The sequence below is a fragment of the Haliotis rufescens genome, unplaced genomic scaffold (genome assembly GCF_023055435.1).
Source record: "Haliotis rufescens isolate VD_foot unplaced genomic scaffold, xgHalRufe1.0.p SCAF_2, whole genome shotgun sequence".
Classification (NCBI taxonomy): domain Eukaryota; kingdom Metazoa; phylum Mollusca; class Gastropoda; order Lepetellida; family Haliotidae; genus Haliotis; species Haliotis rufescens.
Genome location: NW_025963890.1, coordinates 47,617,277 through 47,643,934, shown reverse-complemented (window position 1 = coordinate 47,643,934; position 26,658 = coordinate 47,617,277). Strand labels below are relative to the sequence as shown.

The 26,658-nt window shown below is 38.1% G+C and overlaps 1 protein-coding gene across 1 annotated transcript in view; it reads left to right on the top strand.

Moving 5' to 3' along the window:
* LOC124142220 (sodium-coupled monocarboxylate transporter 1-like) overlaps positions 1–26,658 on the top strand; it is a 48,690-nt gene that overhangs the window by 5,537 nt on the left and 16,495 nt on the right. Inside the window, exons 2-7 of the mRNA XM_048399339.1 lie at positions 12,069–12,409; positions 13,433–13,501; positions 17,197–17,248; positions 18,970–19,037; positions 19,749–19,829; positions 20,134–20,204. Coding sequence (XP_048255296.1) covers positions 12,069–12,409; positions 13,433–13,501; positions 17,197–17,248; positions 18,970–19,037; positions 19,749–19,829; positions 20,134–20,204 — 682 coding nt within the window. The remainder of the gene's footprint in view (positions 1–12,068; positions 12,410–13,432; positions 13,502–17,196; positions 17,249–18,969; positions 19,038–19,748; positions 19,830–20,133; positions 20,205–26,658) is intronic.

Below are 26,658 nucleotides of genomic sequence, written 5' to 3'. Positions count from 1 at the left end.
GGTACCTTTTATGTGTTTTTGCAGAATTTGAGGTTTGGAAAGCATTAATGGAATTTCTAAGTATACGTATGAATATGAGAAGTGGCACATTTTCACACAGAATGTTTTTACAGATGTCAGTAGGTATGTATTACTGTATGAATGTTTTTTAATATGCTTTGATACTCAATGTGATGAACGAGGCCTTGAACAAATACTGTGAAGAAAAAATATACACTCCATTCACCATCAATAAACTGGGCATTTAGTGGGTTTCATAAGCTAATTAATACATAGATGTGTAGATGTTTGATCATTTTCAAACTTTTAACCAAAATATTAATGAAGGTTCTAAACATTCCTTCGCATGTGGATTTTCAATCAGTCGGTGCAATTGGTTCAAAATGAAAAAAATATTTCAATGGCGGCACATTTGAACGAAAGTGTAAACTCCATATGCGTTATTTATTGACAGTAGAGTTGTGAAAATGACACAGATGTTTTGGAAATTTACTATTTTTTGCGATGTTGCAATTGCTATGGGCTTGGGGTAATCCAAAAATATTTTATTTCAATTCTTTTAACATGTTTCAGAAGGACATATATGTCCCTCTGGCACAGCAACTGCGTTTTGTGTAGGGACATATATGTCCAAATGGCATCCAGGGAGGTTAAAAGACATAACAATCTTACACAATATCATCCAATCACAGCCTGCAGATATCTCTCAATCTGCACTGAAGGCTATGAAAACCGCACTGTCCCAACTGGTTCTTATTTAGTGTAGTAGAACCTGAAACACTCACCGCTATTCGTGTGTTTAGCAGCCATGTTCAGGCAGACATCGGGTTAGGGTGACGTGTGCACATGTTGGTGATGTGTAACCATGTTAAGGGCTAGTATTCCTTATGCTACACTCGGGATCAGGGAGAACTATGATTTGTGAAAGAATGTATGATGATCGACTTTTTTGTGATGTCAGGCAGTCGAGGGGTGTTGTTCATGTGATGAAGTCTTTGTTTTCTGTGGCACATGCACGGCATTGTGTCACGATATGTCATCAAATAAACATCGTATTTACGGAAATATTTCATTACTGCAAACACGGTAGCACTTATAAAATTAATAAAATGTTCATTGTGCTGGACGTAAACATGTGTTCCTTTGTGCTGGACGTAAAAATGATCTTCGAACCCTTAAAGGGGAAGTTTACACGCAAAAATCACTTTCTTTCTTATTTTAAACGAAAAAACAATTTTGGAATTAGTTAGTATCAGTGTTTGAAAATAGACACTCATTTTTCTGACCGTGACAGTGAAAGTACGAAGCTCAAAATAGTGTGAAAATGTCATGCTGTTATGAGGCCTTCGTTCTCCCCCTTAGATTATGATGTAATTGGTGCCAATTTAACTGGGTCCTAAATTACCTATAGGCTCATTATTACATTTTCAAAAGCGGACACGTAATATTCTGAGAGATTTTTGTCACGCCTGGTAACCCGCATGCTTCGTCAGCTGGCCTGGTAATCCTGATCCACCCTTTTACGACCCTATCGCTGGACTCGGCATTGTCGTCAATCTAAGTTTGTCTTTATATAGGGGAATAGCTATATAACTATTCCCACAACTATAGGCTACAGATCAATGTTACTTAGCAATATCCAAAAACAAATACACATTACCATCTGATTAGGAGATCATATATAGCTTTGAGTAACACGAAAATGGGGTACGCCCTAGTACGTTTTCTAAAGTCGGTTGCCGAGTGGAAACGTACTTGGAAAACAAAAAGATTCTCTTTGATTTTTCCCCATCCGAATTCAAAATAACTGCCATATTTTATGAATAAGTGACTGGATGTCTTACTTCACACCAGCACCAGCCGAACAAAACCGTCCACATTTGAAAGTGAAACGATAGATCAAATTAATGCATCAGAAACTGTTTGAATCGTTGAATAAGAGTCAGAAACTCTTGCCATTTTGTTTGACTTCAATATTATAACAATAATAATAAGTTTTTCACTGGGCTTCAAAGGTCACAATGAAACAATCATCAAGAACGATGCCAAATATTATGACTAATGCGTATCGTGTGTATACACGATCCCTGCATCAACGAAAATCTATCTCTGAACATCCCGCTTAGAACTGTCAGTGAACATGCCATTTTGTCCCAGATGGTCACCGGAAGTAAAGTCATACCTAAACATTGCTGTACATATGTGGTATTTTCATTTAGGTGAAGGTCAGGCGAATATAAGTGCATACAATCATTCCAACTTGTTATTTACAGTTTCATTCATAATGTAGATTTTGCACATCATATAAATGTTTTGTATTATAGTTTATACTTAACCATGATGATATATCAATATACTTTCTCATTCCAAAAGCAGCAAATATATGAACCTCGGATGATCTAATGTTTCTATGTACGCTGTAAACATAAAATTACGACAAATATTGCCTCGTATGCTATATTTCTCATCATTAGATCGAAGATGAAATTCGATTAAGGCAGGGTGTGACAACTTAGGAATGGCCAGAAAGTCCCAACTTGATCAGACAGAAGGAATCGAGCTACAAAAACAAACTTCATATCATTGGAAAGCCTTGGGAATTAGATTTATTAGATTAGATTAATTGATCTGAATTATGTCCAAAATAGTATTTCATTTACCACAAATGGACTTAGAAAATACATTTAAAACAATTTCGGCAGAATTTAATGCTGATCACATATATTCCTTTATCTGTATTATTTGATTCAGAAATATCAGAAATATCACCCATCACTTTATGTAGACAAGAATCTGCAATTGTGTTGAAACATTAAACTCTGTGGTAAATTAATTAATTTGGCAGTGAGTGACAGACAGATGAGGGAATGGGATTACCAGCAAGTACTATTTTACACTCACATTGTTTGAAAGCTACAAACGAAAACAATAAGTTGATACCTCAACGTCAACCCAAACCGGACAGCAAAGGGGGACAGTATGTTGTCCCGATAGAACTGTCCAGTGACCCTTTTTGTGTGTTCCGCTCAGTCATAATAATGCCACCAAATAATACAACCAATCCACCGACAAATTGGTCGTGAGGTCAAAGGTAGACATTGATTTGCCGTTCATTTCGACGTCGGCAGGAACGACAGCGCCTATCAAGGAAGTGCAAAGTGACTCGGGACTATCTGAAAACATGAAATGTGTCAAGCGACGATTACCCAAATTCAGACGTCTTGTGTATGATTGACGTTTGTTGGCAATATGACGATTTGTAAAGGGCGGCACAACGCGTGGCTGTCGGGCATGGACATGAGCTGCATGTAAACAATTTCTAATCGTCTGGCTCATAACTCGTACTCCAGTAGCCTGGTGGAAGTTTGCAGCAATTTGATTCGCCGTTTGAGCTCGATTTTGTTGAGCTTGGTTTGGGATCAATCGACCCTGTACTCTTGCCGTTGACTTGGGACGCTCTGAACGGTGTGGATCCTCAACATTTTGAGTATGTTGGTACCTGTTCCATAGTCTTCCAATTACAGGGGATTATGGGGATTAAGATTTGTTATCATTGATACTTAGACACCCCAAAATAAGTCATGGCTTATATGGCCTTTAGATTAAACATAGTTTCAAAAGAAATAATTATTCAATGTTTTGGTTAATGTGACAAAGTATTTGTGGTTTAATGTTAAGGTGATTTAGAACGTTGTAATTAAATTTTATTTCAATACTTTATGTATTAACGTATATTTTGTGAATAACTGCTATTAAAGGTTTTCTAAAAGCTTTTTATAGTTTTAAGTATATAGCACTATTTCAAAATTTATGTTCATAGTTAATGCCCATGCTAGTACCACAGGTCAGATATGCATCAAGGATTTATGCTACTTGAGTCCCGCCTCCCGAACAAATGGACTGAAGAATATTTTTGGTATCCCTAACCTCCATGTTAATTTACAACCTGAGAAGTACTAAGTATATTACATCTCATTTGATTTAAACATATTTTATTGCGGAAAATCAAATGGATTAGGCACAAGTGACACACTTACGAAGCCTTCTCCTATATACATTTCCTTACATTGTGGTATGTGAATAATGATAATGCAGAATAAATGTACAGTGCATAGGAATTTCAAGTAATGAGAAAATATAATAACACACATATTCATATATATACAGGATTACACACAAACACAAACACATATTTAAAAATTCAGTTATTTTGTTCTTCGGATAGATTTTTGTTACTTCTAAGAATTGTTTCTAAATTTGGCTGAGTCCCTATATTCCTTATGTTGATAAACAAAGATTGTCTGATTGAAGAATAATTTGTTACATTCAAGAAAATAGTGAAAAGCATTTTCGCACGGGTAACCGCAAGGGCAAGAAATAGTGTCTGACAAATTAACCCTAAATAAATCATCATTTAGATTGCTTCATCTATGTCTAAGTCTTGTGTGGATAATATTCATTTGACGCTTTCAGATATTATTTTTTATATTTTTATTTTGTGAATTCCATTGTTTTAAAAAGTCTATAATAAATGATTTCTGAAATGTACTTGTTCTGGCAAAAGGCACAGTCATGTTCTGTTTGTTACGTAGGTTATAATTTGAAGCACCTGATCTATTGTTGGGTAACAAATCATTTAGATAAGAGGGACATTCATTTATTACTATTTTGTGCACTGTCGTAAGTTATTTAATTTTTCGTCTCTCTTTTAGTTGTATACAGCCGGTTTCGAAATATCAGCTTTCTCTCGAGGCAAATTTGTTCAAACCTGTCACAATTCTGGCAGCGTCAAGTTGTATTAATTCAAGTTTATTTTCGTCATAAGCATAACAGTTGTCCCACACTTCCGATGAGTATTTCAGAATAGCTCTTATAAATGTAAGTTAGATTTTTGACAGATTATATCTATTTAATTTATATTATATATATTTATATTATATGAGATACCCCTGCTTTAGTGATTTTTTTACTTGATAAACTACCATTAATACATACTCTTTGACAACGGGCTGACAAATAACCACGACACCAAGCTAATAATTTACCTGTTATACCATATTGTTAAAGTTTATGCAATATACCTTGGTGCCATACCATGTCGAATGCCTTAAAAATATCGCAGAATATAATACAAAAATATTTATGATCATCAAGCAAATTACAAATGTGATGGTAAATTTCAATTAATTGATATGTAGTACAATTGTTTGGCATGAATCCCGATTGATATTTGGAAAGAAGTTTATTCTCCAGAAAGTAATTATACATTCTTTTAAAAATAAGTCTTTCAAATAATTTCCCAAGACAAGATAACAGTAAAATAGGCCTGTCGTTGGAAGGGTGGGATTTATCTCCCTTTTCGTACAAAGGCATTACATTACCAAGTTTCCACTGTGATGGGAATGTGCTTTGTTCAAGAGACAAATTAAATAACAAGCGTAAAGGATTGGCTATGGATAGTGATATATATTTAAGTACTCTGTGATACAGGTTGTCGGGACCGCTTGCTTTATTTACCGGTAGCGACTTTATGAAATCTGTTATTTCTTGACTTTCAATAACGGTATAATCCAAACTATGATCACATAGTTTAACAAATTGTGGTAGTGATGCACCTTCATCACCAACATTGGAAACTGACGTAAAATAATCGTTGAGAGCTTCAGCTTTATCAAGATCAGAAAATGCTTCAGGTACAGTGTTGTTGTTAGTGACCAGAGGTGGGATCACGGTGCTGGCTCCAGACTCTTTGATCAAGTGACGCAGATGTTTCCAATAATTAGAACTGTTTTCCTTGATTTGTGTAGATAATAATTCATCTAAGTTAAGATAAAAGTTTTCCTTGGCAGCTTTCTTCAAATTGTTTACTTTGTTTTCTATATATAGATAACTCTCGTTCACTGCATGTTCGTCTAGCTTTTTTTCTCAGTCGATCTCTTATTCTTATTTCTCTACGTAGTTCACTATCAAACCATGGTTTATCTTTTGGCCTTGTTGTAACAGCACGGCTTGGTATGCATAAGCTTATATAGTTTTTAAATGGGGACAGAAAAATATCACATATTTCATCAATAGACTCGCAGCTATGAAACATGCACATCCAATCAGTTGATTCAATCAATTCAGTTAACTTCGCATAGTCACACTCTTTATAAATTAGAACCTCTCTTACATAGGATTTTTTCATGTCAATGCAGTTCGTTAGCGAAACAACAACTCCCTTGTGGTCACTTATATCCGTGCTGAAGTCGACAACACCCGACTCTATACAATTGCAATCGTCACTGATAGTGTCAAGCAGAGTTTGTGAATGCTGAGTGACGCGTGTCGGCTCTTTAATTACATTACCTAAACTCTTCCTAACTAAAATATCGTGCAGATGGTGAAGGTTGCTGTTGAGTAAATCTTCGTTATAATCACCGAGTAGAACACCGAAAGGCGTATAATCTAGAGCAGTTTCAAGTGAGTGTTCTAGTTGATCCCAATACAACACAGGGGTGTTGGGTGGTCTGTACCACACACATAATAATATTCTCTTCTGAGGCAAGAAAACCTCGAAACACATATTTTCATAATTGTATGATTCTAAATCTTCCCTACGTTTAACGTACAACAATGCCGAGAAATGTACAATAATACCACCCCACCAAAACAATTCCTATCCCTCCTATAGGGAGAATGATAAAGGTCTATTTTCAGGTCATTTGTGTTTACAGAATCATCAAGGTGTGTCTCTGTAAAACATACAATGTCATATTCAGAGATTTGCTCAGAAATACGAGGTAGTTTATATCGGAGACTTCTTACATTTAACTGAAATATGGATGTTTCCTTATTGTGCGAATTTACTGAAACAGGGCCAGGATTTTGCTCGACATCTCCAGCAATAATGAGAAGTAAGATGAGGATTGGTATACTATTGGAGTTAGTGAAAGACTGTCCCGAACAGAGGTATATTTGAACAAGACTACAGCTGATCGATAAGTAAAAGTGTTTAAAACATCCATGGAATAAACAACTAAAGTAGGCAGTGGATGATTGATTGATAATGCGGAATGTTCCCTTTTTTTAGGCGAGTTGAATAACATTTGTTGTAATGCAAACCTATCGATGTTCTGTACGCACTCAAATCAGTCATTGGCTAAAACAGGAAATACTATTATCCAGGCAAGGGCACCGACAGGTTTGCTATTGTTTATGTTATGTGAATTAAAGTTAATTTGTCTTTTCCAAGTATGAATCGTACACCAGATACAGTATCTCAAAGTTCTATAATTAAAACTTGTAAAAGTAGAACACCATTGTACCACTAAACACATGAGTAAATGAAGGGTATTTACATGCAATGAACTACTTGTGTGTGCATACAGTACAAGGGTGAGTGTGATGAAATATACAGTAGCAGACTAGCAACAAAATGAAATAAAGTGCAGTGATAAACATATACATATATACTGAACAGCATTAAAAAAGCACCACCATGAAAATGGATGTATTTTTATCCGCGCTTAAGTCATATGAAAATATATAAGTGAACGAGTAATATACGACGTTCTGGACGAAGCATGAAGAAGAACAGCTCGTCAAAAAACATTCCTAATTTTTTTGTGAGCGACATCGCCAAAACGCAACAAATTGCGTGCACATCATGGAAAACGTGTTTTGTTTCACGGGAAGCATGCAGAATAGGTCTATAAAAGACAGACTTTTAAAAGCCACATCACTTGTTGCTGCAGACGTAAAGGGTACTGACACAAGAAATGCCAAGATTAACAGCAGAGGAACGTGAACGTGCCTTGGGCATGCTTCAAGTTGAGACGTCAAGTAGAGTCGTTGCACAACGGTTTCAATGTCATCATTTAACAGTCCTCAGGCTACTGAGCAGATCCCAGCAGACAAGAACCACCAGAGATCGACCACGTCCGGGTCAACGTCGTGTAACTACACCACGACAGGATCGCCATATTGTTCGTCGGCATCTTCGTGATCGTACACTTCCGGCTACCAGGACTGCAGCAACCGTACAAGGGACGGGGTTTGATCAGCGCTGACACCGTTCGTCGACGTCTCCGCTCAGCAGGGCTACGTGCTCGACGTCCATATGTTGGACCCATACTCACTGATCGACATCGAAATGAACGTCTGCGTTGGGCCAAGAGCCATCGTCATTGAGATTGCGGCAGTGGCATGGTGTGCTGTTCTCTGATGAGTCCCGTTTTCATTTACGGAATGCTGACGGTCGAGGGAGTGTCATGGTGTGGGGCGGCATCAGTCATAACCATCGAACAGAGCTCCATGTTTGTCGTGGAAGAGTTAATGCCCTTTACTACAGGAATAACATATTGGCAAATCACGTCATCCCATTCTTTCATCAGCACCAGGATATGCACACCTTCCAGCAAGATAATGCGAGAGCGTACACAACACGTGTTTCAACACAGTACCTAGCGAACAATAATGTGCCTCTGCTTCCATGGCCAGCCCTGTCACCCGATCTATCGCCAATTGAACATCTATGGGATTACCTGGGTCAACGCCTCTCACGTCGTCCGCAAGTACAGAACCTGAGGGAACTTGAAGATACACTACGTCAAGAGTGGAATGCCCCAGAACACTCTTCACAGACTTATTCGATCAATGAGAAGACGTTGCATGGCCTGTGTTGCTGCCAATGGCGGACATACCAGATATTGACTTTTCATTTTAACCCTATGTGTCTTCCTTACACTGATGACGTAAATGTAATTACTGTGTGGTATTCCTGTTTCCTTTGTCGTCTTTCTTAATAATCCGTCTATGTCTGTTCTAATTAAAATCGGCCATTGCGCAAGTTGTTTTTGTAATATTTCAAAATTTATTGCTGGTGCGTTTTCAATGCTGTTCAGTATAGTAAGCATTAGGACTAAACGTGCGTTTAAATGCAATGATGTGCGAGATACAAGCAGATGTAGTGGAGTGCAGTACACTGTGCTACTAAGCCATGTTGTATGGATACTGGCAGTTTGTGTTGTGGTCAACACATATGAATGTGTTAGAAAAAATGACATGAGTAATATGAAAGAAAGATATAGAGCTGTATCTCATAATGAGTGCACAGAACTTGCTCTGATATATAATTGAACATACTATTGCAACTTTCGAGTCTCATAAGCAAAATTAATTGTATATGGATGTGAGATCTCAGAGTTTGTTTTGTTCTCCATTCGAGTTTTAATTATTTAACATTTTTTCGATGTCAGTTGTGTTTTTTATCATGAATCGTTTTCCACCTATTTATTTGCAAGCAAAGATTCTCTCATCAAATCCAAAATGAATACAATGAAGTGGCCTTGTTTAGATTTAGAAGTTTTCTCACCAAGTCATGGCGATACTTTGTTAGGTCCTCCGTTACAAATATTCTGGAAGGGTGACCCTTTAGTTTCTTTTTTGTCATGTGGACCTTGGTTTTGGTATTGTGAGCAACAAACTTAACAAGGACCTGTGCTCGGCCATCAATGATCTTGCCGATAAGATGCGAGCGATCAATATCACGCTGAGAGATCTTAACATGGAGACTTGTTTCACAAATGTCAGTGATTATTTGGTCAGTTTGAGCCTTGTCACTTACATCTCACAACCTGTAATAGACGAGTTCAAGGCTAAAAAAAGTTAGAAATTACATAAAATACCATGAACATCATCAACAGTAAGAGGAGATAAATAACTGTCAGTTTTGCCAAGAAACTATTTGGACAGCCATTTAGACCATAAATCATAATACTGACATAAAACTGCAGTTTCTTCATATAGGGGTTTAAAGGGGTAATTCCTGTCGTTGTGAACAATCATCCCATTATTTAGAGTTTTAATCGAGTACCAATTAAAGTAAAAACAACAAAACGACAAAAAAAAAAATATTATTAAAAAATATTACGAAGGTAATAAATATATTGACTAATCGGAGAGCTTCTTTCCGGCACGCCCCCGTTCTGTACGGGTCTAATGTCGGCCATTTGTGCCCATATGGAGTCTACCGCTATCGGTCGATGTTATTTAATAGCAATAAATAATTGGAAGGTTTCATATATTGGGATCGATAGAATGATAACGATAGACAAGGTACATGTAGATATCAACATGGTTTTTTTGCGATTTTACTCTAGAAACAAATGCAAGGCGAGTAGTGTAAAGAAATAAATGTATTTGTATATTTAAGTTTTATTGTACATTTTCATACGGGTACACTTCAAAAGTCAAAAACCTTTTCTTTTAACATGGGTGACACTGCCCTCAATTTTGCCAATCATCATGGGTGACCGCACGTGGTATATCTTGGGCCATGAGTGCCTAATGATAGCTGGGCGTTTTGCCATTTGGACAGCAGTGTTTCAAAGTCTTGGTTGTATCTGAATAAATTTGCTATTTGTCAGAAAAAGTATGCTCTAGTGTACAGCATAAAGTGCTCTGCGCAAAGTTTGAATGGATCAAGTATTGATGATATAATAAACATCAAACAAATAAAGATTGAAATATCCCGGTACACAATGATTGGGTAACTCCTATCGGACCTCAATTTCATGATGAACGGGCAGGGGCATGCTGTCATGGGCAGGACATGGAATGAATACCAGACATTTAGATCAGCAACCCAGCGATATGCAGGTGGTCGACAGCATTCTCCCGACTGCAGCAAGACGACCTTACTTTATAACTGCCATCACATCCAGAAATGACCTGCGGAATGCGTTGATGCCTACTTACAGCAGAAGACCATTGCCCACATGGAGTGGCCAGCCCGGTTACCAGACCTCAACCTTGGGAAAACATGTGGAACGAGCTGCAGATCTCCCTGCCACGGAAACACTACAGGAACTCGGCAATGCTCTTACTGAAGAGTTGGTGAACCGTCCTTTGGCAACCTTCCTGACGATAATTGGAAGCATGAAGCCACGTTTCCAGATTGTGGGCGCATCAAGTGTATCATACGCGCTACTGCGCATCTTTGGACGTTTTAGTTTTGGTCTGATTCTCTCATTTTGACGGGTGATCTTTTACTGATTATTGGTTACATGTTGTTTGTTGGCATTGTGTGGCAGATGGCAGCTGACGTTTGCTCATTAAACGTCATACAATACTGTCTTTGGCTATTTCAACAGATGCACACAATTTGACCTATTACCTGTTGAAGGGGTGCACGTGGTTATTAGCAAACTGAGTAGTATATTTTCAATGGGCCAAGAACAGTAATATATACATTTATAAAGGGGACGATATGGTACAAGTCAACATAGGGAATTGCATCGGACATCATATTTGACACTGATGCGTCAAATTTGGGAATGTCCTCCATATGTGTGCCATAAAAACTTTTTGAAAGTTTTACTGAGACCCTCAATGTTGTAACTTTGATCAATCATCTTCTGAGGAAAATTTGTATAAACATCATGCACGATTGTACCTCAAAACTTGTTAAATGTAGACACCGAGGGCTGGAAGTTAAGGAATTATGCTCGATATAAAGGGGAAGTTGACTTATGGAAAGTATAAGTCATCCCTCTCGTCATACAGTCTTGCGGAGGATGTTCGTTGTCACTCTGAATCATTATGCATAGATCTAATATGAAACGGTCTTACTGGTCTCCTTATTTCTAGTTCAGGTGGGTAAATCAGTATCTTGGAATTGGCTGTTTGACTGTTATTGAACAATATCAGATCATCGATATATCTGAAACTTAAGTTGAACCTCTTGCCCAAATTGCCTTGCTTTTGATCAGAAAGCAGATTCGGTGCACAATTTCGATTCATATGAATAAAGAAAAAATCTCACCAAGAAGGGGCGGAAAATTGGTTCCCACGAGGATGCCTACTTCTTCTCCACAATTTTACATACATGTTCTCAACACGTTTTTAAGCTTGAGACGTGAATACATATATTGACAAACATGTGTATAAGCATGTGTAAAATAGAACCAATATTTGATATGACAGGGTAAAATTGAACCTATACTTAATATGGGCTCAGGTATTGATATGTTGGAAAACCATTTAAATCCGAATATAGCATTTTTGTATGAATACTTTGTTCACAGCGCCAATGGAGTCTCACGCGTTTGGAAAATGGGATTACACAGTGTTTGGTGTCATGGTGGCCGTCTCGGTTAGTATTGGTATATACCACGCCATAGTCGGCAGACATAGTAAACTGGAGGAGTACTTCCTGGCTGGACGCGCAATGCCATTCTTCCCCATCGCATTGTCGATGCAGGCCTCGTTCACGTCGATCGTTACCATGCTTGGAGTATCAGGAGAGGCGTATAGTAATGGCATCATGTGGGCTCTCAATGAAATAGCGTATTCTGTGGGAAACGTTATAGACATGTGCCTCCTGCTGACCCTTCTGAAGAGACTGAACTTATCAAGCCCATTTCAGGTAGTGTTGGTTTCATATTCTCGATGACCATGAACAGTCAGTCGACAGGGAGTAGCTTAGTGTGTAGTGCATTCGCATTTCATATCCCCAACATATTGTTACCGTAACAGCAAAAGTATGGTTGTTAGTTGCTCCTCTCAAAGTTTCGGCAGAACCTATAATTTGTTATTCATCATTTCAATTTGAACTGGTATTTGACCGTTATTTGTTCAAAATTACTTGTTCTATGTTTGAATTTTCAAAAGCCAAGCCTATCGTACGATTCCGACTGTATCACACATTTCAAAATTTGAAGGATCAGTGACACAAATGATGTTCAGTGTTATTGATTATTGTGTCTTGAACTATACGTCCTGGTGTTTGTTCAGGTGAACACTTTACTTGACTTGGCATGTGCTTGTGACGGCTGCCACTTAGAGTGGCAGGATACGGTTATGTTTCCGCGAAAGCCTGTCATGACTGATGGATAGTAATTTATAAATAAAATCAAGAAAACCATTTCCATAATCATAAAAAATCTCTGCTAAAACAAGAGTCCATGTTATGATTCCTACCCCATCATGAGCATATGTGTATGGACAACTACAACACAGTGATGATACCAGGTACTTGCAAAAAGGTGAGCGTATCCTCCCCTGCTGGTGCCACCCGTCACAAACATATACAAAGTCAAGTGTTCACCTGAACAAACACAGGAACGTACAGTGCAAGAAAATACATCAGACATCATTTTTTGTGACCGTTGCCTCAGATTTGGAGGTCTACCATACTCCTTTATATTGTCCGCACAAATGATAATTCTTTTAGCAGAGATTTTTTTTGGATTGTTTAAATGGTTTCGTAACTTTTATTTTTTGTGAATGCACAAACGATATATTCTGTCCATTAGATATTATTTCATAATAATGACACGCCTGTAGTATTTCAATGAATTTAATTGTCTTAGATCGAGTAAACAATGAGTAAAAACATGCGTCAAAATATATTTTGAAAACAGATTTCCATTGTTCTTCTCTTTTCCAGTATATCGAGGGTCGCTTCAAGTCAAGACTTCTCACCCTCATGGTGACGGTGGCGTCTTGTTTAAGGAATGTAAGACCCCTGTTGACATCAACAGTTCGACCTCTGAGTAAAATATATTTCGTGAAGCCAGTGACAGTAAATTATACGTTTTATGTCTAGACATAGTATCATATGTATTTAAGGACAGTTTGGTTGTATGGTGTTTAATGATCATCATAAATCGTATTACCAACTTTCTTTACAAAGACTGGAAACCATGCTTATAACTGCTTTATAAGGAATAACTAGAGAGCCAGATGAAAATGATTCTATATTCTTCAAATTGAAACCTGGAATTCAAACATGTTTTATTTGTAGTACAAATTCAAGTGATTTATATTTTTTGTTAAGAAGCCTGTTATTTAACACACAGAAACAAAGTCTCATGGCTGTTAATTATTTACATTCATTATGGAATCCTCCAATAGTCTGTATATTGTTCACAAACACTCAAATATTTATAAATTAATGTCCACCCTCCACTACATTGATGGCCCTCTAATAGAGTCATACGTGTTTATCAGCCTTGCGCGTATGCAAAACGCACAATTTCCTGGCCATCAATGACGAGCATGTTAAATTAAATATAGACGCAAACAATGAACGATTTTGCATCCTAACAATAGACTCATGTCCATGAAACATGAATTGATCGTGACGATGTCAACACAAGCTGAAATGACGTAGGGTCAATTGTCAGTTTACAACTCAGTATTACGTATGACACCATTTAAAGAGACACAAGCTTGACAACAAAGCCTTATTAGATCGCTCGTTAGATACGTTTTGAAACAACTCGTAAGATAAATGGTATCTGACAAGCACTCGTGTAGTAATCTCTATAGATACACCCCCTTTTGATGTTTGTATCACTTGACTTCCTTGTGCAGAAAGTATGTCTGTGTTGTAGGGTTGGTCAGTTGTAGGGTTGGTCAGTTGGAAGGTCGTTAATGTTATCTCTAACACAAAGTTGTACAGCATTGAACTTGCTGCTTACTATAAACAGTAATAGTAAAGTAAAAGTAGAATGATTTACTTTCTTATCTATCACTACTATTTTCTGTGTTGTGTGTTTTGGTGATCGCTGCGCATGTTTGTAGGCAAAATCTTACAAAATACTGAAAGAATTCCCTCGTTCAAAATCGCTGAAAGTTTTATAGATAAAAACATGTTTTAATGAAATTAGTATTCAGATGGTATATGTTTGCTGTTACATGGAAGGATATTGTATCAGTGAAGATTATCAGAGTCCTTTCCATCATCCATCATCATCTTTATAAGATAAACATTGTGCATATTTGTAATGCCATCTTTTACATTATGCATATGCATACTGTAAATATATATATATATATATATATATATATATATATATATATATATATACCTCGGTTGCCCTGTTATGACTAAATCAAGCACAACGGAACAACGTCGTCAGGCGATTTTTAGTAGCAGAATCACAGTCGACAGTAGCTAGTATATTCAATTTGTACCAGAACACTATCTTTAGAGTTTTGTATCATTAGCAACAGCACGATACATCATATGACTGATCCAAGTCAGACTGACATTGGTTGCCCAGAGCATTGCAGACCACGTTCATAAATCAGGTCAAAGACGCAAGTCAGAGGTGATGTTTTGGTGCAAAGACATGGACATCTACAACGTCATTCTTTTGCAATAATGCAGATTATGGCCTCACCGTCGATGGAAAACTATTTGGTTCAGCGACTAGTAAGGATTTATGCTGCATCAAGCTGATGGTGTACCGACGTATAGGGTCGACAGCTTGGGCGTTTGGCGGAAATATCACCTTGTGCGACTGCAAGGCAGCTTAATTAAGGGCCCCTAACTATCGAAATCATACAGTCCAAGTAGTTCCCATAACGAACCATGTTCACGTCGTCTTTCGACAGAACAATGCTAAGGCATACAGCACATGCAACAACTGAATTTCTATGGGACCTCGCTGATCAGGTAGTTACGTTGGCCTCTAAATGGCCAAATTTGAACCCCTTAGGATAAGATCGCTGCGTCCGACAGAGAAATCCTTAACCAGCAAGAGCAACAGCTTGCACATGCACAACAGGACGAGTTGGCTAACATTCCCCAACGTGTTGTCCGTACTCTCTTTTCGTCCATGGACAGGAGGTGCCAGGCAGTAGTTGACCCTAATTCTCATAACCTTGACCATCTTCATTTTCCATGCAATGTCTTCATATTGGGCACATGTCTACTGACGTCTCGCTTGCAATATGTCATAGCCTGGTGTCTTAACTATTTGATAGTGATTCATAACACATGATCATAATATACTTCCTATGGACACAGAGAGCGTTTTGTTTCTTTTATAACCCTAATGTGCTGTACATGTGTGTTACTTCCCACATCAAACATCTTACCTGGTGTACACTTTGTTTAAACAATTTACTTGGCAATGAATTGCTTTGCAGTTTGCATTCAGATGCTGACCAATTGAGAGCCATTACAGAGATGAATAAGGAATTATGTTTTATGTTATGTGAATGACGGGAACTTTTACAATCTGCAGCATAAGTGATACTCAATGTTTCTATGAGAAAATCAATTTGAAGATTTTCTGAAAGATGTATCCGTCTGCAGTCAACACGACATGTTTGTGTACAGTTAACCAATGCATTCCATTGGATGAAGTTTTGCTTTCGTATTTGCCAAATAGTGATACTAATGTTACCTTGGCTCCAGTCATTGACCTTTATTTTGAATTGTAACAGGTTTCATCTCAGTGAATACTGTACATCCTCAGATTATTTTGTGCCATTTAGTTTGTGTGAATAGCAATAACGTATTTGCCCCCACAGGACGATCTTACTTTCTTTTGGTTTTAATTTATGGTGTTTTGTACCTCCAGCAAATACTTTTTTTTATGAATATTCCTTGTTCAGAAGACTGTCATCGTCAATATGAGTGACATTCATGTGTGGCTTCTTCAACGCTCGGACCCCTAAAGATTCCGGGGTAGAATAGGTCTTCAGCAACCCATGCTTGCCGTAAAAGGTGACAATGTTTGTCGTAAAAGGCGACTAACGGGATCGGGTGGTCAGGCTCACTGACTTGATTGATGCATGTCATCGATCCCAATTGCGTTGATCGATGCTTATATTGATCACTGGATTGTCTGGTCCGGACTCGATTATTTACAAACCGCCGTCATATAGCTGGAATATTGCTGAGGGCGGCGTTAAACAAACCAACCAAACAACGAACCAATCTTAAACGCTCGTAACTGGCAATACTCATGACCACCAAACAAAGAGCACTTCAGGCTTCGCAACATGTTTACATCCCTCATGTATCAAATTGAAGAAATGATATTGGTTTATTAATATGGACAGTTAAACAATACCATTTCATATTGTTTTTTATGTTTTATTTTTCAGTAAAGCAAACTTTTTTATCATCATCGCATTGTTTCATAACATTCGATTTTACTCCCGAAAAGTAACACAGATAACGGTCGACAACGCCTGTGACTACGTGTATACAGGCACGTGCAATACCGGATCCGTCCAGTGAAACACAGGTTTAGCGCTATTATACAGCATTAAAATATTCTGTTGTTTTAAATTGTTAGGTTAACAAGTTGGAGAAACACTCCCCGTTTTCAGTTATATTTATCCAATACCTGATACTTGTGTGTTATATCCTTACATATTTAATCTTACTCCTTATTGTTTATTTTTCAGATGTTCTACATGAGCATAATCTTGTTTGGACAGGGAATGGCATTGCAGGCCGGTAAGACAAAAGGACGGCATTGATTAAGACATCCTTTGTTGTATATTTACCAAACAACGAAGGTGTGCACAGTTGAAACATTCTAGCCTAAACGCCATACCTGTACACCTACAGCTACGCTAGCTATCCCCCACACACAAACAGCACTCATAATACACTTAAGCGACATCCAATAATAGTACTGACACCAACACCATCACTACAACGTTTGTACAATGTACAGAGTTTGTACTCCACTTTTATCAAACCTGCATACAACATGTACCACTCATGTTTCACATGACCACCACATTTCTACTTTTAAGGGCCACAACCCTTCAAGTTCATACCCTACCTGTAGTAAATCATCTTCATCTATGACAGAAAGTATATATTCAGTGGTGTCGTGAGTTGGTCCATCTTAAGGTGGGGCACAACTCCCTAGTCTATGAAAACAACAACCGCAGGATATACGCGAGGAAGCTGGAGCTAATCAGTGAAACAAAACCATAATCTGTAATATTTGCTAGTTTCATAAGACAACACCCTGATACGTGAACAGAGAAAAATATAGGGAAAATATGTGTAACATGTTCATACGTGATTGAACGTAATTGTGTAGCTGAACAAAACAATGTAGACCTATTATCGATCCGGAATGTACCCAGTCAAATGATTCTGCAAGATCTCATGACGATAGCACTAACCAGCTTGGCATCTCTTTTTACGCTTCATTGAAACCCTCAACAATATTCACAAAATGATCGTCGATCCACTACCCCACAACACATGCCTAAAGCAGAGGTGAGTTGAATGGGATCGAGACACTGACGGCGACTTCCAGATGAAGACCGACGTCTCTTCAGACGGGCGAATGCATCCACCAATCAGATACTCAGTCTGGGAAAACCTGAAACAAATTATAATATACTCAAACAATCATGCCAAGGTTTATTATATCTAGAGAGAAAACGTAATACAAGGAAACTTGGGTACACATCTCACTCAAGCAGCCATTGCGAAAGTTACGAGAAAAATCGTCATCAGTGTGATGCGTTCACACTCCTTCATTGCAAGAGGTAATCAGCCGAAGTTAGATGAAGAAGTGTGATGCCAAGATCCAAGGTCGGTGGTTGCAACCTAAAGACAAATTAATGCTAGCCACAATCGTAGAGATATTTGTGACCGTTGTAGTGGCAGCTACGTCGTTGATCGCAGCCAAGTACGTAACACGAAAGAGAATGAGTTGGGGAACCCACGACCTCAGCGCCTATGGGTCAACGGCAAGAAAAGCATGCATGACCCAGGCTGCTTGGAGGTGAACAAAGTGATCATGGGTGTGTTCGGTTGAATTTTTTTTAAGAAGCTCCAAACCTTTGTTCCCACATAGTATCGAAAGAAGAAAGGGAAATGCAGAGTGTGAGATCAATTTTAAGATTATTTTTTATTGCCCATTATTTCTTTCTCCTTTTTAACTCCACTTGAGAAAATGTACTGATCATGACCGCCGTCGTCGTAGAAAACGTATATATGACAGCGGTCTGAAAATAATCGAGTCTAGGTAAGAGAATCCAGGGATTGACATCACTAGATTCCAATGAACCAAGTCACCACGTCTGACCATCACCAAGTCATTTAGTCACCTTTTACGACAGGCATAGGTTGATGTGGGCCTATATTCTTATCCCGATTCCCACAATGTGGCGACTCAAGACAATTTACTTCTTGTGTATATTTTTCAGTGACAGGGTTCTCGACGCTGGGTTCAATCTTAGTGACGTCAGCGGCAGCTGTTCTCTACACTTCTATTGTGAGTTATTCTTTGGCCACGGTCACAAATCATAAAGTGTATTTGGGGATCTGTGATTATTTTGTGTTACAAAAAATATTGTTTCCGAAAATGAATTCATATTTTGCATCTTCTTTCTGAGGTAACCATTGTATGTCTTGGAGCTCTGTCTGAAAAATGAATTTGGTCTTCCACCCCCAGAATATTATAAACGGTCGTTTCCCGATTGGTTTGACTGTATCATTCATTGTTTATTACTTGTGCAATCCTGCATAATTGATAAATATAGTTTGATTTAGTTAATGAAATGTAACTTCGAAATGTACTATTTTCATTTATAAAAAAGTCTAAACAATCAAGTCAGGCCTAGACTTTCATATGCGGGATAACTTTCAAGAGCAACGATCCATTCCATCAAGTCACACTTTATTAGCACCTCTTCCTCGTTTCTTTTCTGAATCTAAATAATAATGGCAGTGACGTGGCATTTGGTGGATTTTCTAAGCGTCACATATTCGCTGGTTTTATGTATTACGAATTTGATGCATCTTTGCAAATACCTGAACATGACATTAATCTCATTTCGATAAATGTACAAGATGTATTCAATATCTGCTGAAATGTTTTCACATGATAACCGTATAGTTCTCAAAATTTATGGAGTATCAAAACCGATATTTTTACATTTCACTTACATTGTTATCTATAATGATATATTTATAATGTTCCCAGGGTGGCCTGAAAGCGGTGATATGGACAGATGTTCTCCAGTACACCCTAATGTTTACTGGAATACTAGCAGTCACTATAAAGGTGAGAAGTATTGCTTCACATATAAGTAGCATATAATAACATCAAATATTTCCAGCATCGTTTAACGGATAAGGTCACATCACGTCACGAAATACGGACGTAGTCGTCCTCGTTTGTCATTGTTAGATTTATGACAAATGTGTCCCTAAAATACCCAAAATTCTACTGTGATGTTGTTTAGGGTGTTGGGATAGGTTCGTGGTCATTCATTACACCCTAACCCAGCCCAAGTCATAATATTGCTTTTTGTAATATTTCCTTTATTGATTGGACTTGTATTCAGATATTAAATGAAATGTAACAGGGCACTATTGACGTCGGAGGAGTGCAGGAGATATGGAGCAGGGTAGAGTCTGGAGGAAGACTTACTTTCATGTGAGTACTGGTTTTGTCATAAGCGAAAAGAGGAGGAGGGTTGGAGTGAATCTGTTACAGGGTTGTTGGAGGGAGATAAGCCTTCTATAAGATGGACTGCAGTTCATGTATTCAGTATCAGCAAGTAATTGAAGTGCTAGTAAAATGCCGACTTCTGTCGTGACCAGATTTAATAAGTGTCATTGGTGTCGAGTGGACTTGTTTATGAACATGACAGGTTTGATCATTTGAGAGGTATCGGTATGAGACAGTTTCTTCCACATGATTTTCGTCTTATTTCGTAGCCAAGTGATCATTCGATATATATCTGAACACAACAATTTACTGCCAGCTTCCAACACTAACCTACATTCAAGAACGGAGAAATACCTACATACACTGCAAACACGAAAACGTCGTTTTTTTCCGTATATGGTCATTGGACGGAAAAACGACGTTATTTGGACGTTTTCAAACCATCGTTTTTCCGTCCAAATAACGTCGTTATTTGACATCGGAATTTACTGGGAGAGAACGATACCGTTAAGCTCCTCCCTTTCTTGATTGACATTGTCAATCAAGCAACAGCGTCTACCGGTATTTCTACTTCTCAGATTTCATTGGTCAGTCCTCGCGTGTTAGATTACAGGCCCGCGTTTGACGCTGCACTCGAAGCGCTAAGCGGAAGTACTGAAATCAATCGTTCTGCGCATGCTGATTACTTAATGCCTTGACCAAATTTCCGTTCTGTGCATGCGCGATTTCGCGTATTGTTTTCTAGATTTAATGTCACCACTATTTGACAATGATTCATAAACACATTTTACGTGAAGGATCGGAATCGTAACAAGTAACTCCATTTAAATTGAAGAGGATCCCCAGTGATATGGGAGATTCCAAGATGAAACTATTCTATGGCTATCTAGACTGCCACCCAAACCGATCTAAACGGGACCCGATAGCTTATTGTATGCTATATAGTCATATAGAAGTGGACAAGAACTATACAATGTATTCCGGCCGATTGTTCTTGCATTTACTTATAAGTCAGGAAAATGGACTTAAAAGGGGAGTTGTTGAATGTAATTATTTTAATTATTAAATGTTGCCTATACACTAATCTGGACGAACTTCTCATTGTTCTGTTTATGTCATCCTATATACTATTAGTATGTTACCGTTCTAAAGTCAACCTCTCACATAACATTATATTGTTCATACTATCAAAGTTTAATCAACAATATCAAGAGCAGCAATTTAAACCACTGAAACACCCAAACACAAGGCTGTTATCAAGCGCTAGTGCAGACGTGATGCATCGTAAAAACTGTATCGTGATGTCTTCAGAAATTCAATTTATTATACTACGAGATAGTACGGCTAACGATTGACTCACGGGGGAACGAAGACAATATCGCTAATACAGATATAACGTATTTGAATGTTAATACTAAAGACAAACAATCATTATTTTTGCAGTGTCGATATAACACTTATACACGTTTATTGGTAACTTTCATCAGTTTTGCTCTTCATTTTAATAACTGTGTTTTCACATATGTATGTAGCAATACCCGACAAGCATGTCATACATAATTATGGGGCAGTTTTCAATCTTGTACTGACTTAATCTGGTGTTAATGAGCGAAGTTTATTGGCTTGTGTGTAAAACCCCGTTTTTCTGGTAATCCTATTATTACTTAGTTTATTTCTATCTAATGACACCCTGTTTTCTGGATCATGGCTCCGTGACTATCCATAACAATTAAGATGAACATTCAGTTCAAGTAAATGAATGAGTTTGTTTTGACGCTACAGTCAGTCAAAAAAACAATGCTGTGAGGTTTGATAACACACTTCTACCAGGTCGAACATCGTGGATCCTCATTTTCTGCCTAAAGAGAACCATAGTTCATATGCTAATCCATCTGCGAATACCCTCCCACTCAAGATGACTTTACTTGTTGCTAAATCTATCATCTATCCCCCCCATCTCACCCCCACGCCCCCACCCCACACACGCAAGCACGCACGCAAACACGTACACACACACACACACGCACGCACGCACACACACACACACACACGCACGCACGCACGCACGCACGCACGCACGCACGCACACACACACACACACACACACACACACACACACACACACACACACACACACACACACAAACACACACACACACAAACACAAACACACACACAAACAACGGACCTAAATAACCTGGACAGTAAATACTGCTGACAGCCTCTAGTCAACTCAGCCGCGCCACCGCAGAATGTTCGTCCAACTCTGCAGGGGGCATTCTCAGTGGCTTCAAACGCGCTGAAATGTTTTCGCCTTGCATCCAAGATGGTGGACAAGTGAAATCGTATGAAATTTGGCTATTTTAGGTCCTTTCTCTTTTTTGATTACCCAATAAAGTCAATTCATAGTTACACGGTTGTGAAGAAGCTTACAACTTTATAAGACTTATTCATCTCATTCCAAAAAAGCTACTCGCACTCACATAAAGTTGTAGTTATTATGTCACTGTTTTATTTCTTTAAATATATATTACATGTTCAACAATAACAATTAAGATGAACATTCAATTTCCGATATAAGTAAATGAATAAGTGTGTTTTACGCCACAATCAGTCAAAGACCAACGTTGTCCGGTCTGATGACACACAATCTACCAGGCAGCATATTGTGTACACCCTATCCCCATTGAAGTCTCCACTGTGGGTATTCCTGGGGACGAAAAGGCCCCATGTACCTAGGAATTTCATCAATACATTCATGCGCGGCATTCTCTGCCTAAAGAAGATCATATAGTTAACTTGCTTATCCAACTCGAACTACCATCACGCTCAAGATGAATGTTTTATGTAACATCCAACAGGCCCACATTTACGCACGCACGCACGCACGCACGCGCATACACACATTTGGATTTACCAGTCCCTGAATTGAGAAGACGTGCGCTACGAAGCTCCTCCAAGTCATCATCAATATCCGTATATGTCTGTGATATCATTACCTATCCAAAGGCGAATATACATTTATTGTGCTTTCTTGACAACAAATGTTATAAATGGGATAACACTTTCGGAGTAAAGTACAGATTCTCGTACTTTCTTGGGTTGAGTCCCGTCCGGGATTTGAACCCACACTGTGAGTGGGGCACCCAATCGCCAGAACACAAAGTTGGCGATCTAACCCAGCCACCGAACCAAAAATGTTAGTCCAGATGACGTATACTTTGTGTTCTCCTCTGACAAGAGAAAAATGGCACGGCTTCTATGGCCGAAAGCTTTGAACCAACAATGCCTTTAAGAAAGTTGTCAACAGTAACACACATTATATTTGGATACCACTTTCTCAGTACACTACATATTTTTAGGGTGGAGATAATAGACGTTGATGGTTGATTATCAATGGACAAATTAAAGCCAAAACTTAACTTATGAATGATTGGTAATGGGAAATGGACAATGGGCAAACGGGAGGCGGGTAAATCAGCGCCAGTTATCTGTTGGCTTCCCTTGTTGCGTTCCCTTCTTTGCTATCTTTTTACTTTTGTTGTTCTTACAGGCAAATATATGTTCTCTGCCTCATAGCATTTAATAATATTCACCTGATGAAGGAGAAAGTATATATTCCGAAACGCAGTGTTCCTCCGTTGACATCCATAAATATTTTTCCTTGTGTGTATCAGTTCTTAATGCCCTTCAAAGACTCAATCTTGCTTTCTTTTTAAATGTGGTGATATTTGCGTAGAATATAATATGGTCATGCCTATATACATTTGGGTCATTGTCTACATAAGCATTTAGACATACAATTTAGAGCTAAGGACATTGCTAATTCTGCAGGAATGAAGTACACGTCATAGCAAGCTGTGATCTTTATTCATACTTCGATATTCGTAATGGAGATCTGTAACTGAAGTTTACCGTAATCTTCCGCAACTCTCACCTCCTGACCAGTTGAACGTCTTAGTGCATTCAGATGCCATTGTAAAATTCCAGGCTGCCCCTCTTTCTGTGATGTTTTGACGGATGAAATCTATTGCGTTATAATACTCTATGTTTGCTGATATATAATATGTACATGGTGTAAAATATTTACGATATTTTAAACGTGTAATTCGATGCATATGCAATGCAACGTGAACATAAGTGCGGATGCACGAAGGCGGTTATAGTCATAGTTATACTGCGATGGATGTAGGGGAATGGTAGGGGGGTGTATGTATGTATGTATGAAAGCACGAATACCGATACATGAGGGCGGATATAGTTATAGTTCGATTGATGTTGGGGAATGGTGGGAGGATGGATTATGTATGAAAGCATGCGCATGGATCCATGCTGGCTGACGTGGACATAATGGTGGGGAAAGAAGAATGTGAATCTTTTGTTTCACTCACTTATAGTGTTTTCTTTCACTCAAATACTGTTTTACGCATTTTAATGACTGAAACTGTAGTGACTCAAAGGTCATACTGGCCGGGCTTTTAACACATCTACCCCAACTACATACGTAGCCATTTTTATGGTGTACACACACACACACACACACACACACACACACACACACACACACACACACACACACACACACACACACACACACACGCATTAATTGTTTTATTAAATGTATCTTCGAGAATCAGTGAGAAACTAGAAATAACTGCCTTTGTTCTGTAAACCTCACCAAGTTTCAGCTTTCGCCTCTTCCTTTGTGGACTGAGGTTTCACATTTGTAAAATGATCTATCTTATCTGTCTGTACCATCAACTTAACTGCCCTCACCCCCTGCAGATTTCCCGTCCCATATTGCCAAGCAGGTGACCCACAAGGAGGAATACCGCCCTCCCTCAGTCCAGTGATACTGTGCCTAGTACAATATGTTGGGGATACGTAGCCTTGCTGTGGGCAAACATTTTGTAACAATTTGGCAAACTTTGATATGTAAACAGCAAATATAATTCAGTTTTATTTCAACAAAAACGGACAAAATCGGATCCTACTTATTTTGTGGATACCATAACAATAAATCAAGCCAATAGATCGTTTGAGCTGGCATGAATATAAAAAAAATAATTAGCAAGTCGTTAGTCATAATTCCCTCTATTGGTCCCACGTGAAATGTTCTTCATGAATAGAATAGATGGCTGATAGACGTTCGACCGAATAATATCATTTGCTAACTTCAACTGTTCATCTAATTTCCATGAATGTATGTTACATAGTTCATATGTTCATGGGCTTCTTCACTGAATGTATAGTGTGGAGGACTACTTCACTTGAGGATAAGTAACATAAATAATGATGATAATTATGATAGTATTGCCATTATTATTCCTTCAGATTATTAAAAAAAAGTTATTATGTTTTTATGGAGAGAAAGAGGTATGGAGATTGTGAGATTATTTTTAGCATCGGAATTGTTAACATAATTCTTAAAGATATTATGTTTTGTTTGTTTGTTGTTTAATGCTGCACTCAGCAACGTAAGGATATTAAAACATTAGATTTAGGTTCAGCTGTATTTTTACATTTGTATCATTTTGCAAATGTTACAGAGACCTGATAAGGGATATAATAATGTATAGTCGCTATTCTTAAAGTAAGAATATGTTAGATTTATCAACCAGAAATATTGCTAACAAGAGGATAATCATATTTCATGACACTATTCAACGTCGAAGTCAACGATATTTGTGTATGTTATTGCTACATGACACGGATACGTCATGATAAAGCAATTAGAAATTGGCATTTGATGATATAAGATAGCTACGCGATGGTGCTGGTGAATCCGAAAGTGAGAGTGATATGACAATTGGTATTGGGAGAAAAGGTACAGATGATTGACGAGAAAATTGTGAGAATATGCGGGACCAAACTCAAATCCTAAAATGGATTTATCTAGCATGGCCGCTGTCGGATTCTATTCAAGGAATCATCATTATTTAAGTACGGGTAAATATTGTAAAGCGTGTATTTTTTCCTAATTTAACACCCTCAAAGAGGCTGTACGTAATGTTGATATCTCATATAGAAATAAACATGTCTCTGGCGTTGTTTATTGTACAATAAACAACTCCCACTCGTCGTTTGTTTCTTAATTACATGACTATATACACTAACATTATATCTTTTGATGTGTATCGGTCAACAAAAGCAACATAAGCATTTCCATTATCATGAGAAACCCTTGCCAAAAGTAGCGCCAACTGCACCATTGCGACAACATCAGGAGCATGTTTCATGATTCATCATAATAAATGATGACATTGGATGCTCGCAAAAACGCGAGCTCATTCCGATCCACTAGTGGCACCCGCCACAAACACATCCAAAGGCAAGCCAATTGTTCACCCGAAAAGGCAGAGAATTGCATCTGACATCATTTTTGTCATTGATACGTCAAACCTTGAAATGCCGTCTACACGTCCAACACAAAGCCCAA